Below are 14,392 nucleotides of genomic sequence, written 5' to 3' on the forward strand. Positions count from 1 at the left end.
TGACTAAGTAGAACCAAAAAAGTTCATACAAAATAGATTGCTCATATTCACACTACAAAGGAATATGTTGTTTTAAATTTTAACAAATTCAAAGGTGTGTCATATCAGCAGCATTGTTGTAAATTGTACTGTAGTGCAGTTCTTTTTCATAAAAATACCATACAAATGGTCAATCAATAGTCATCAGCAAAAAATAAATCCAGAAACCCAGAAAACAATTAACCAGGAAAAAGATAAAGAAAGAGGTAATGCTGATGCCAAAACAAGTATAACACTGTTGGAACATACAAAAGTAATCCTTATATTTTATACATTTATACAGCATATAAAAGGTATCACTGATTATGCCACTGTCTCTCTTATCCCAATGTCTATTTTCTTTGGAAGCAGTTCTTTCCTTTCATCAACACTTCCTAAGGAGTTTCGACAGTTTTGCCCATCCATATATAATTTTGCATATACCGGATTGGAGTAATTTGTTGGCTAAAGGAGAAAAAAAATAAATACAATTTTGTTATCAGTTTTGACAACATTAATTAGTTATTTTCTAGAATGTCTATCTTTTCATATTAACATTTATATGCAATGCATTCAATTTACTAAATAGTAATTATTTAAATATAATTTAAATTCTGTTTACAGGCTTTAATTGACTTTAACATGATATTAAATAAAAACATAATTGTATGTTTTTCAGGTAACTTGTGGACCTAAGGGGAAATTTGACATACCATGAAAAGCCTGAAGATGTGAAAATGTTATTCACTAAGACTTTATTTAAAAGCATAAAACATTAAACTAAATTGTCTTTCCAGTCCACACGTTTTCCCCCCTTATTACTACTGCAGTGGCAGGAAAGAAGTATTTACAGAAAGTCACCGAATTGGTGCTCATGATTTTCAATATGAAATTAAAAACAAGCAAACCAACAAAAATGAAAGTAAAATATGTTAATAGAGTAGACTTTAAAATAAGGTCAATATTTTTGCTTCAAACAACCTATATGTACTTATCACTGAAAATAGTTTTGGACTCTTTTAAGAAATAGTGAAGTACACAATCATCTTAAGTTTCGTAGATACTTAGAGTATTTTAAGGCGGAATTGAAACATGCAGAAGCAAACTCTTTCAGGTGAAAAACATACACAATGTTCATTATTTTACTAACTGCAACTAAATCCAAAAAATTAGTACCTAATTTTTGTTTAGTTTTGTTTTGTCTTTCCAAAAGCACAACATTAAATCTTCGTTACAACAAAGAAACATCATAATCTTTGAGCCATGCAAATGAGACAAAAATGATAAAAAATGAGAATGAAAAACAGTTGATGTGAGAGAGGAACAAGGGAGAAAATATTCATTCCTAGGAATTTTGATACCCTAATTCTATCCCTCTTCTAACATGACCATTTAACTTTAGACAGAGGACCTTTCTCTAGAAACGAGTTACTTAATGAAAAAAAAAATTAAGAATGGTTTCATTAGACCATTTCTAATTTCTCAATATGATGCCACACTTTGTAGTATATTTTTATTCAACTGGACATCAAATTCATATATACTAAACGAAGTACCTTAATAGGAAATGAATAAAACCAAATACAAATTTGTTCAAAATTATTCAGTTTAAATATGTGGCTAGAAATTTCTTTTCTAAGAAGAGCAAATACTCACGTTTACTGTTAAAGTGCTATAACATTTTCAAATTCAGCAGAAGAGATATTTCTACTTAGCTTGCCTAAAGCGATAACACGTTTTATATGTAATCTTGCATAGGCAGGACACAAAACATAAGCCCCCAATTTTAATGCTGTTCTGAAATCTCTTGTTAATTAAAAACTCAATTACAGACAAGCCCTTGTCTAAGTCTAATAATTATCTCTAATTGTGAGGGGTTCTGTGATGGAATGGATATGGAATAATGAATTTTCTTCTCTCACCCCAGCAGTTAGTGGTCCTTTCAAATCAGAGTTTAGGTAGATGGGCGGCGCTGTGTGTGGAAGCTTGAAAGCACTGGACCCGCCCCCTATATACCTGGCCTGTATGTAAACAGAGAATTTTAGTTTCTGATCTAATATCACGGAACTATTTTCATTGACATAAACTCATGTTAAGTCATAAAAATAACACGAAAATTACTCTTTAGCCCTGGGGCATGAACAATATGTTCATGATCGCTTCCATAACTTAAGACAGAACTATTACTATTGGATCTGTGCCTCATAGGTAGACATTTCTACTATGTCCAGTTTACTGATAGACATGCCATGCATTTGGAAACCTCCATTCATCTCCATTAACTTAATTTTATCCTCTTCAAAGAGATTATATCTTTGCTAGCAGCTGTGAAAATTGCACCAGCCTCCCCGACTTAAGGTTTCTCATTTTGAAAAGTTCTGACAGTAGCCCATCCTGGACACTCAGATATCCAACTGCTTCTAATTAAAGATTCATCACCACTCTATATTTTTAGGAAAAAGATAAAATTTTAAATTTGACATATCATAAAGTAAACCTCTGTATTCTTGGAAATCTGACTTTCTAGTCTAAAACAGATTAATTAGTAATTAAATTGGCTCACTAAGTCTCCATGCAAGACCATTGATTTTAGACTTTCTTGGGTCGAAGGGCAGAGTTAGCCAATCTGGTATACTCATATTCATGATAGAGTATTTATTAGTGATCCAAAAGGAAAAAGAAATAGATGAAAATTTCAAGAATATGAAAATATTAATGAATATACATATTTTAAAAATCTTAACTATCAACTCTTAGCAATGAATGATCGCAAATATTGGGACAAAGGCAAGGGTCTCAGGAAAATATTTTAAATATAAAATCAGGTCCATATTGCCTTTTTATTTTTCCCCACAAAGGTCTCATTTAGAACACATTCAAAAACAATCAAAGTAAGGATTGAGGTAAATTTGGGTACAAAATCAGTAAATATTAATTCCCCTTTTTTTAACTCTTCAAACTCTTCTGTGATGGCCTCATGGACAAATCTTTTTTTATTAAATTTATTAACTATTTCACTTCTTTTGATTATGAGGTACCATTGAAGTAAAAGTTTTATCCATTTTGAAAACAAGAAAAACCTTCTACCAAAATCTTCTTTGTGCGTAACCCAATTTATATTTGATTGTATCATGAATATATGAAACCACTGTAACACAACGAACACTCTATTTAAAAAAAAATTTCATCCTTAAGATTGCTTTGGTGTGGCCCTCTGCTTTCCAAAATTGTTCATAGCTGTTAGGACTAGCTGTTTTTTCTACAGTTACTTCTTAGGTAACAATTCACATTTACATTTCAAACATCAGGAGCCATATAGAATCAGCCATCTAAGTCACATTTAACATAATTTTGGTCAATCAGCCAGCAAATTGGTAAACAAATATTTACTGAGTGTTATATGCTAAGTACATTAAAAGAAAATATTTGAGGGGCACTGGAACATGGTTTTATCTGCCTAGAGTAAATGTGGAAAAATTTTTAAATGGAGTATTAAAAAGCTATTCTCTTTACATGTCTAAAATTGGCTTAATTCTATCCCAAGAAATAAAAATGATGGGGGAAATAAGAACTCTTTCTCATGAAAAGTCTGCTTTAGCACATCCTCACTATATTTTAGTATGTCCTCAATACCTCATACTATACTTAATGGATACAGTATTTTTATTTCTAAGAAAAATTCCAAGAATATGAGAATTCCATTGCATATTTAAGATGTCTTTCTCCTTCATAGCTAAATTACCAAATAACAATGTGTGTAGTATATATAGATTTTAATTTCAAGTAGAAAATACTGAAACTTAGGTTACCAGGATTTATTTCATGAAGAATTTCAAATGTAGGAGTTGCTGAATTAATAATTAATAGTAACTATAAAATTATTTCTAATTAGGAAAAAGTCACTACAATATCCTCTCTTACTGTAAAATTTTATTCATGCAACAATGATTGATCTCCTTTCATAGAAATAAATACTTGACCATCAATTTCAGGCTTAGAAAGTCTGGCCGTGGATTCTAAACTAGATTAAATGTATGTGACCCTATTCAACTTCTTTGGGAATAGCTGTGAGTGAAAAACTGTACAAAGATTGGTCCCTGTGATTGTTCACAATATAAAGGTGCATTTTGAACAAAGTACCTTTTATATGTCAGAAAATAAATAAATAAGTATCCAACAAATGAGTAAATAAGCCAAGAAAAATCAGACCATAATAACAAATCGATGCTCTTAATTTATAATAAAATATGCTATAATTATCATGCAAAATGTTCAGATAATACAATGAAGTGAATCTTTGCAAGTCTAATTTACCTGGATAATAGTATCATTTATCTATTTCTCTTAAAAGATGCAAACCTGAGCAGACAGTAATAAGAACTAACAGTAACTTTAAAGATAGACTGTGGATTTTAGGCTATACGTATCAATATCATGTCTCAAATCAATAGCAAGGAGAGTATAGCAGATAAAAAAATACTTTTCAAAAGTGATATTACAAACAAACCCAGGGACACAGCTTAGTTGACTCTTCAATGAAACACTATTGGAAGTAAAGTAGTTATTTTGACAGAAAAGTACTTTGCTCATCTTATTATTATTAAATAAATAAGACAGTGTTTTTACACTAGGCTGTATATTTGGATGTGCTAGTATCGCCACACATTTGAATAATATACTATCTTAAGTAAGCTGTGCATGTTTATAAACTAAGTGAATAAATATGTATTTTCCAAATCATGTTATATTAACTTCCTGCTTCAGGTGAATGCAGACTATTTTTTCTTTAGAAGAGACTATAACATTCAATGGATCCTAAAATTCTTTACTATAACTTCAAATTAAAGAAATGCTGATGAAATTTAGAACCATATTGTAGAGATAGAACTCAAGAATGTTAATGCTCACTGTCCATCACCTTGAAACATATTACCTTTGTTGGATCTACCATAAAACCAGGATCTAAAAGACCTCCATCGTTGTGATCATGATCCACCTCGTACATGTTATAAGATGGATTGCCAATCTCTACATTTATTCCTCCGTTGATAATAGGTTGTCTTCTAATAGTTTTTGTCCTAGAATATGTGAACGTTAATTTAAGTGAGTTATCTAAATATCACAGTCATGATGTATGAAACGATCAGATTTGTAGATCTACTGACTTATTTTAACATAACTGATGGAAAGTTCCTAAATAAAATGCATTCAAAGTAGATGACCTTTATTGAGTCACAGAGGAGCAAAAAAGTTCTTAATGTGATAAGTTATTTTCCCATGTTATCTGGATTTAGCAATAAAAATGCCCTTGGAACATATTCCTCCTAAATAGCTAATATTGCATTAGTTGAAACTGAATATCCACTAACCAATTAGTTTTTTAAATTTTACTTTTCCCCTTTCTTTCTGAAAAACTCCCTAAAAAGTAATCATAAAGAAACTTTGTTTGAAATAGATTGTTTTCAATCCCTAAGTCACACGGCTAAAATTCTCTTTTATATAATTCAAAATCTGACTCATAAACTCTTGATTTTGGATAATAATCTCACAGAATACCCAATCCTTCTAGATCTTTGTAACTACATATTCATATAAATCAAAGTAATGATGCCTCCAATAATACATAAAATGAACAAATGCACAATTTTTGGTGAAATGTACAATTTATGACAACAAATACAATTCAGTATTATTGTATTGACACTACTTATCTTACCCATTAATATAATAAGATGCTCCTCAGAGACTATTGCTGTTTCAAGGAAAAGCTACCACAAATGTAAAATTCTACTGAAATTGTTATTAATATGTCCTCTTAGTTTTGTTAGAATATATAAATAGAGTCACTCCAATAACATAACATGGGGGAAGGTTTTTCTGAATTATAATGACATAAAATGAAATAGAGGGATAAAATGTTTTGAAAAACGTAGGATTTTGCAGTTGGGGTAACTAACTTATGTTTTAAAAAAAATCACGATGTTTCCGTAACTATTTGTGTAATTTATTTACTGTTAGTCTAGAACATTCCATCTTACCTTCTTTTTCTTTTACAAAGCACTAAACCAATTACTAAGGTGGTTATCAAAGTCACCAAGAGGACAAGAGGCACAATGATGGCGATGCTTCCTGAAAAAGAAATGAAGGAAGAGATGAACACATAAATAAAATGAAGAAAAGATTGATAGAACTGAAGATTTCATTACACCAAATCATTTGACTATTGATGTTATAAAAATAAAGCTTAAGCCAAATGTTTATATTCCTAGTTCATAACTAAGTAACTGAAAAATTACTCTCCTATTAAATACTTGATCTGCTTGAACTGTTTCTTTAGATACCTTTCATTTATATGTTGTAGTTAAATACCTTGAGGTTAGAAATACTGACTTCTTTGTCAGAGTCTGATTCTCATCACACACGTTTACTTGCAAAGAGGAAATTACATTCTGGTAACTCCTTATAAATCAACTCTGACTAAACACATTTACACAACTTCACTGGCCACATTCCCACCTTTCGTTTTGTTCCTTTAGCTGTAAATATTCTCTGGCCATGAGTACATCTGGCGAGTTAGACAGCAGCCTAGCAAAACAGAAGGGACACCAGTGCTGGATTTGGATGGACATAGGCCTAAACATCAGTCTCACAACTCACTTGAAGTGAGACCTAGGATAAGTTATTTAAAATTTGAGGCTCAAGCTCTTCACCAATAAAGCAGAGACGAGAACATCTACCACATAGGGCTGTTGTTAGCTTGATTCAACAGAATAAGGGGGGCAAAGAGGATTTTCTTTCTCAAGTTCTGGTTCCAGAACAGTTTCAGCAAAACATATCTGGGGATTTGGCTTATGTTGAAAATGTCCATTTTTCCCTTATCTCATGTATTATTTAGATTGACCTTAGGTTGCATCACCTATCTTCAAAATGGAATAAAAGGGGCCGGCCTGGTGGCACAGGAGTTAAGTGCGCACGTTCCACTTTGGCGGCCCAGGGTTCGCCTGTTTGGATCCTGCGTGTGGAAGTGGCACCGCTTGGCAAGCCATGCTGTGGCAGGCGTCCCACATTTAAAATAGAGGAAGATGGGCATGGATGTTAGCTCAGGGCCAGTCTTCCTCAGCAAAAACAGGAGCATTGGCAGCAGTTAGCTCAGGGTTAATCTTCTCAAAAAAAAAAAAAAAGGAATAAAAGATCTATGGAATAGCTCTTCAGGAGGGGTCAGAGAAACAGGGTCTTAGTTTTTATGCATCTGAGAGTAAGAGAGAAGCAAAATTGAGGAGACCTCTGCCCTCCTTTTCTAGGTTGGCAATCAGAGCAATCAATTTTTCTTTTCCAAAGACGAAGGAAACAATATCTCTTTGCTGGTAATGTCATCCACAGGAGGATACAGCTAGGGTTATATGTCAATTATGCTGGAAGAAAATTGAATGTAAGGGTTGCCTAATGACAGGAGAGTATTAAGTAGCTCTATCAAGTCCCTAATGTTAACTTTTTCAACAGACAAATATCCAGTGCTCATGAGACAAAGCCTTTGTCTGTTTGGAATAAGCATCTGGTTGATTCAGTCAAGTCAACTTAATCGATGCCTGAACTAAGACACAAAGCAACCCAAAAACTAACTGAAATTTAATGTGAGGATCTTGAACGGTTCAGGAATAAAACGTTAAGAATTATTAAACACATGAATTTCCCTCTGCACTACATGTACATGGAAAAATACTGTGGTAGAAATTAATGGTAACGTTAAGCACAATAAGTGCCGCTTAGGGACTTTAAAACAGAAATACAGATCAGTTTTCATAGGTTTAGCCAGAAGATATCTGTGTGAGAAAGTCCATACTGGAGATCACTTACCAAAATACCAAAAAGTCTTTATTAAGAAAATGTCATGTAGAAGAGAATCTTCCAACTTGGAACTTCAAAAATAACTTGTCTAAAATAACTAAATAATGAGCTCTTCCATGCAAGAAAAAATAGGGCTTTCTTTCTTTAGTCAGTTTATAAAATAAAAAAACTCACTTTACTTTTTCACGTTGTTACCAGGACTATAAAACTTAGTGAGTTTGGTGTTATATTACCTCCTTAGTTTTGGGAAAGTGAACTTTATATGAATGTTTAATGTATTAGTAATTAATGGTAGTAGAGAATCCGGCACCTTGGATAGTAATTAACATTTGTTCACAAATTTTAAATACCAGCAAACAGCTTGGTTTCTTCATAAACTACAACTTCAACTGATTGATCACGACTTTATAAATAACGCTTCTTCATTATTTACCTTTTTTCTACTAAAATTTATGGTAAATTGGTATGCATAAAATAGTTACGAACGCTGGTTTTAAGGTATATAAAGTTACTTTTCCCTCAATGCCATTACAAGTTACTTAGAAAATTAGATTTTATTTGTTCTACATAGTTTCTTTTATTCCTATATTGTAGAAATGCTGCTAATTATGCATGCTAGAAAACAAAGGACTTCATTTTTCTTTCTCTTTTTTCCATCACAGATGGCAGTTCCAATCCCCTGCATTACTGCACTCTGTTTAAGAGCCTAGACTTCTGATATGTTTATATAACTAATCAAAATAACTGCGATAATGCTTAGTGTAGCCAATAAATAATGCAAGGTAGCAGTATGGCAAGTTTTTTGTAAAATAGTCTACATTGATGGAAACATGGGCAACCACATATATTTTTAGAATCATAATATAGGTATTTATCAAAATAAGTATTTTTTTCCACATGGTATATATAGCAGTAAATATTATATTGTAACATATAACAATCAAGGTCTATTCCCGGTAATTCTTTTTAACACTACATTATTGGTGGATTATCCTAAACTGATTTTAAAAAGTACACTCTGTACTAATTAAGGGTGGAAGGGATATCTCAACAACATTCTCACATAAAAGAGAGTGTCGTTCTTTGCAACATTGTTCTGAAGCGTCAATATACAACACTTTTCCATTAGAAAGAAGAACTGTATCATCAAATTGTCATGTTGAAAAGACCCGTTCCATGAGTGAGGCAGTACATCAGAGCAATTGAGATAATAGACTCTGGAGTCAGGCTACGTCTGGTCAAATCTTGGCTTACTGGGAACATATCCTTAGGCAAACTATTTATCTTTGCTTTAGTTTACACATCTACAAAATGTCTCATCACTAATATCTACCTCATAGTAATGTAAATAGGATTATGTCTCATACATAGAAAGTACTACATACATGGTTATTAAATAATTAAAAATATATGTTGCCATAGCACTCTGCGTAAGCCTGTTTTGCACTTTTCACAACATATCCTAGAAATCAGTTTATTTGTAACCTGAGGGCATAAACTGTTTATCTTTCTCGATTTTGTAGATGGCACAGTTCCTCAGATATCATAGGGACTATACATTTAATTCTCATTTAGCAAATATATGTTGTGTTGCTATGTCCGACACACTCACATGTACTCTACTGTGCACCGGGGATACAAATGTCCCCCCTCTCATGCTGTTTGATGTATATTATGTGACAAACAAATGGCTTTTTTTAATATGGTGTGATAAGCACTACTCCAGGGAAAGTATGCATTTCTCTGGAAACATAAAGGAGGAGCATCCAACTGGGTATGGGATATAGGAGGATGACTGGTATGTCTCTGAGACCTCTTTCGTCCCATGAAAGAGAATGTAGGACAAGTGAGAAGAGGAGACATCGAATAAATCTAGGAAGAGAAATGTGAAGGCCTGGAGGAGGAAAGATTAAGGAACAACAAAGAATCTGGCTGAAATGCAGAATGGACAGTAGTGGAAGGAGATGCGGCTGTAGAAGAAAGCAAAGGTGATGTTATGAAGGGCTGTGTAAGCAATGTAAATGAGCCAGGCCTTTGTACTGTTAAAAAAAAGATGATGCTGAAGAAAATTTAGGAAGTAATATCTATTGGATATATTATTTGGCTTGAATTGAGAGAGAAGAAAAGTTAAGAGTGACACTGAAGTGTTGTTGGGTAACCAGGTAGATTTTGCAGCCATCTATATAGACAGGAAGGCAAAACAAGGTACACGAAAATGGCTGATTGAGTGGGGGAAGGTGATGAGATCATTTTGAGACATTTTGAGATTGAGATTCTTGTGGAATATAGATATAGATATAGATATGGTAATTGTGCAGTGGGATGTATCTCTCAAACTCTGGAGACAAACCACAACTGAAGACAGAAATTCAGGGGTAATTAACATAGAGTTGATAACTGAGGTCAAGGATTTAGGGATCACCAAGGAGAGTGTAAATAGCGGTAAGTGAAGAGTGGGTTGACTAGAAGGGATAGAAAAAAGGTATCTCACAAAGAAAGCAGAGTTACTTCAAGAGGTAAGAGGGACACTAGAAGAATTCAGTATGAGAGATATCAAAGAAAGAGAACCTTTGTCTACTGATTGAATTTATAGTAGAGAAATATAAATATAAATTATATCATTACAGTTGACCTCTTTGATATGCTGCTATATTTTCTGCTCTCAAGTCTATGTTTACATATATGTATAAACGTGAGTGTGTTTATATGCTTTTGGGGATTAAAATGCTTTTTCTTAAGCATTTTGATAAATTGTAATGTTAAAAATCATAAAGAAAATAGGTTCCAAACTTAGTAAAGATCCTTCCAGTGATTTTTAAGAGACTGCCTATCATCTTGGTCCTGTCCACTAATCCTCACTTTGTACCACTCTCCCTCCTGACCCCTTGATGCTAGCACACTGGTCTTCTTTCAAACTCTCGAATACGTCTAACTCTTTCCTGGTCCAGGGTTTTTGTACCTGCTGTTTCTTTTGCTTGAAATACCCTGAGCCTCTCCTACTTTTCTTCATCCTTCGAGTCTCAGCTTAAGGATCACCGCCTTAGACAAATCACTCCTGACCTCTGTTCTCCTCCCCCATTCTCTATTTTTGCCTCTTTTTTGCCTCCTTCATGGAACTAACCAATGAAAACTCACTCATATTATTTTATAAATTTGCACGTTTACTATTTTGTGCTTCCTTGTTTTACTGCTGTTTACCCCTCTAAAACCTCAGCTTCATGAGAAGAGGCACCGTCTGTCTTATTCGCTGACTTTATCTCTGGATCTAGTACATTACTTGACAAGCAGTAAAGGCTCGATAGTTTATGATTACTTCGTATTCACATAATCATTTTTTTTCTGTTTTAGAACATGATGGTATAAGAGAGATGAGGACAAAGTAGACAAAGAGGAGATACAAATAACCCATTAACAGATATCACATCTCTGTTGTCACTTCGGTAAAATCAGCATCTCTACATTACTGCCCCACAAATGCTAAGTATATTTTTATCCTCCTTAATTTCAGCAGATGTGAATAGCATAATTCAAACATTGAACATCCATTCTCTTTGAACTTTAGGTAAATTTAAAATAGTAATATATAATGAATATTTTATCATCTTTACTTTAAAACTCTTCAAAATAGCCTCAGAACAGGCAGACTAGCTTTTCCAAGTGGAATTTAAGAAGAAGGTCCTAAGATAATAGATCTGCTTAATTTCCCAGGCTGATTTTTAGATACTTTAAACAGCAAGGGCCAGAAAACAGAAGTGTGACTCTTCGGAGATGATTAAGAAAGCTGTGCATCCATTAGAAAGGGAAATCTCCATGCCAGTGGACAGTAGTTAGGCTGATGGAGGCAGCATATCCTTGATTATCCAAGGGCCAATGATTATGGAATGCTTCACTGTAAGTGGAAATGCAGATTTGAAAATGCTTCCTAAAGTGTCCATCTTTTTTATTGGGAAGATGACTTTTGCCTAAATTTGGGGAACATTTGACAACCATTCAAAACCACTGGACTTTACCTGAGAGAATAAAAATAACCCTCCTACCTTAGGAAGGATCAGTTTAACTACGTTTTCCCTCCTTTCAGTGCTATTGAGGCAAGTTTCTCTAAGCATAAATGTCTGATGATAAGTACCTTTTAATAGGGTCATTACGTGGTCAACTTTGCTCAAATCTAAGATAATTTGGCATTTACATAGCCAATAGCCCTTTGAATGTGCATTGATACTTCCATTAAATTTAATGGCTTTGAATCAGTGATGGAAGGAAGAGCATCAGAATCTTTGGATAAAGGGTTATTACTACTTGCAACTCTTCTTTCTTTTGAGTCACTCTTTTAGTGGCATATGACTAGAGGCATTTTTCTTATTAGGGATCTTATGGCCCCTGCAAATGGTTGGAGATGTCATCCTCCAATAAAAACATCTAGCACCCCCTCCTCCAAACCATTTTCCAAACGCCAAACTTTCCCTTGTGGATGGACCTTATACAAAATTCCAAAATTCATTTGACTTTCTACTCTGTTTCTCTCTTTCTTTGCAGAGTTTTACCAATATTTAAAATTGTTTTCAACTCTCTACAAGGCTATGTATCTCATTTATCTTAAATAATTGAGAAATTGCCATAAAAGAAAGCCTACATCACCTTGTCTTCACAATTCTCAATTTATAAATTCAGTGCATTCTACAGGCTAGTAACTTGAAAAGCATTTTCCATTTAAAAAAAGTGCTATTAACGATGGTTGAGTTTTGTAACTAGTTCACAAAATCGTATATAAATTAGTATGCCTCCATAATTATTATTAATAATATTAGTATGAGCCCTAGATCCTGGGAAGAGAGAGGAGGATGTATTCTTTTTCTCTCCTTTAGCAGTGTCAAATTAAGCAAGGTATATTTTGCCACTTCAACCTTTTATGACCAATTCCTCAAATCCTAATGCCCTATTCTTATGATTTTGTGCCCATAACTTTCCTTAAGGCCTCTCCCTTCCTTTCTCCTCCCTAAGGACAACACACAAATTCTAGGGTAAACCCAAAATCTTCCATGAGCAAAGACCACTCACTTCACCTCTCCAAATTCAAATATTCATGTCTAGGTTATTTAGTTTAGACCTATTTGCCATTTTGCAAAGATTCTTATGCTTATTAGCCTAAAGTAATCTCTAAAGGGTGGAACTTTGGACAATGTTTCCTGAAGAATTTCAAGTGATGATATAGAAACTAGTTGGGGCAATAGCAACAAACAAGTGGATGAGCAAACAGGGGTAGCCTGTGTCTAAGGTACAAAAATTGTATACTTTTGACTTGGATTGTGTCTTTTCTTTTTCACAAACTCCATGGTATGTTTTTTTGTTTGTCTTCAGGGAAGCTTTCTCATCAGCAGTGAAGGACTAGAGAAAAATTGGTAAAGTAGCATTCATAAATCAAGGATATTATTTTTCCTCTCCACGAATATATTTACCCAGTTGATAGATATTACAGATTTTTCAAATGTTCTCCACTCATGGTCAAATTAATAACAATATATGTGACTTTGTTTCAGATTTTTATTTGAAAATCTTCATAAAATCATTTAAAGATGTTGGAAAATACACACAATGGTGACGTAGATGAACTTTCATATCAGAGACGTGTCCTAAGATTACAGCTGCACAAAAAAGACTTGCGAAATGTTGAACTATATATTAAAATAAATAAAATATATTTTGAATAAAATATATTATATTCAAAACCAGTACTTTAAAGACAAAGAAGAAATAAATCAACTATGATTTTTATTAATAATTGCTTGTTAACATACTTTCTTAAGATTAACTAATCAAGTCTATTTTTCCATGACACATTGAAACGCATTTCAAGAAAATACACTTTGCTCCAATTATAACCCGGAATTATTTTTTCTTCCTGGAGTATTCTCACACGCATTGTGATATTTGCAGCCTTTGCAGCTGATGTACATATCCTAAGAAAGGCTTATGCTAGGTTTGCAGATATGCATTCTGGAAACTGTCAAAATTTGAGATGAACTCTCACTGCCTAAAAGAGCGCATAAATGCTGGATCCTGTCACCAGGTAAGAGCTCAGTGTTTCACTTTTCAAAAAACACCTGGATAGCAGTGGATCTCTTGCAAAATTCCATGAAGAAGATTTTCCAAGACTCTACTCTCTCAATAATGGCATAAAAAGAAAACAAACAAAAAATATATTTCTACACTATGTAGAACACCCAGGATAATAATCCAAGGAACTTACTTGTACTGATATGATCAGACTTGCTGCTCTTCGGGGCTGGCCTTTCACATTGTGTGCCTGACCAGTTGGTGGAACATCTAGAAAGATTCAAAAAAGAAAAAAATTCAGTACATAGCAAAACCTACAAGTTTGCTAATGTAGTATCTTCAACCCAGTGAGATGAAGAAGGAGCCAGCCATCACAGATTCATGAATATTAGGTAGAGATTTCCGCTGATTTCCTGCATATTGTCAGTATGCTGAGGGTAACTTCAACTGCACCTCACTTGTTAAAATACTTTTTAAA

The 14,392-nt window shown here is 33.5% G+C and overlaps 1 protein-coding gene across 1 annotated transcript in view; it reads right to left on the bottom strand.

The window, feature by feature from the left end:
* Positions 1–342: 342 nt before the first annotated feature.
* LOC124233810 (low-density lipoprotein receptor-related protein 1B-like) overlaps positions 343–14,392 on the bottom strand; it is a 792,861-nt gene continuing 778,811 nt past the window's right edge. Inside the window, exons 81-85 of the mRNA XM_046651030.1 lie at positions 14,108–14,184; positions 6,057–6,147; positions 4,952–5,096; positions 1,941–2,039; positions 343–483 (exon numbers count right to left, since the gene is read on the bottom strand). Of these exons, the coding sequence (XP_046506986.1) occupies positions 343–483; positions 1,941–2,039; positions 4,952–5,096; positions 6,057–6,147; positions 14,108–14,184 (553 nt within the window). The remainder of the gene's footprint in view (positions 484–1,940; positions 2,040–4,951; positions 5,097–6,056; positions 6,148–14,107; positions 14,185–14,392) is intronic.

The sequence above is a fragment of the Equus quagga genome, unplaced genomic scaffold, assembly GCF_021613505.1.
Source record: "Equus quagga isolate Etosha38 unplaced genomic scaffold, UCLA_HA_Equagga_1.0 251_RagTag, whole genome shotgun sequence".
Taxonomy (NCBI): domain Eukaryota; kingdom Metazoa; phylum Chordata; class Mammalia; order Perissodactyla; family Equidae; genus Equus; species Equus quagga.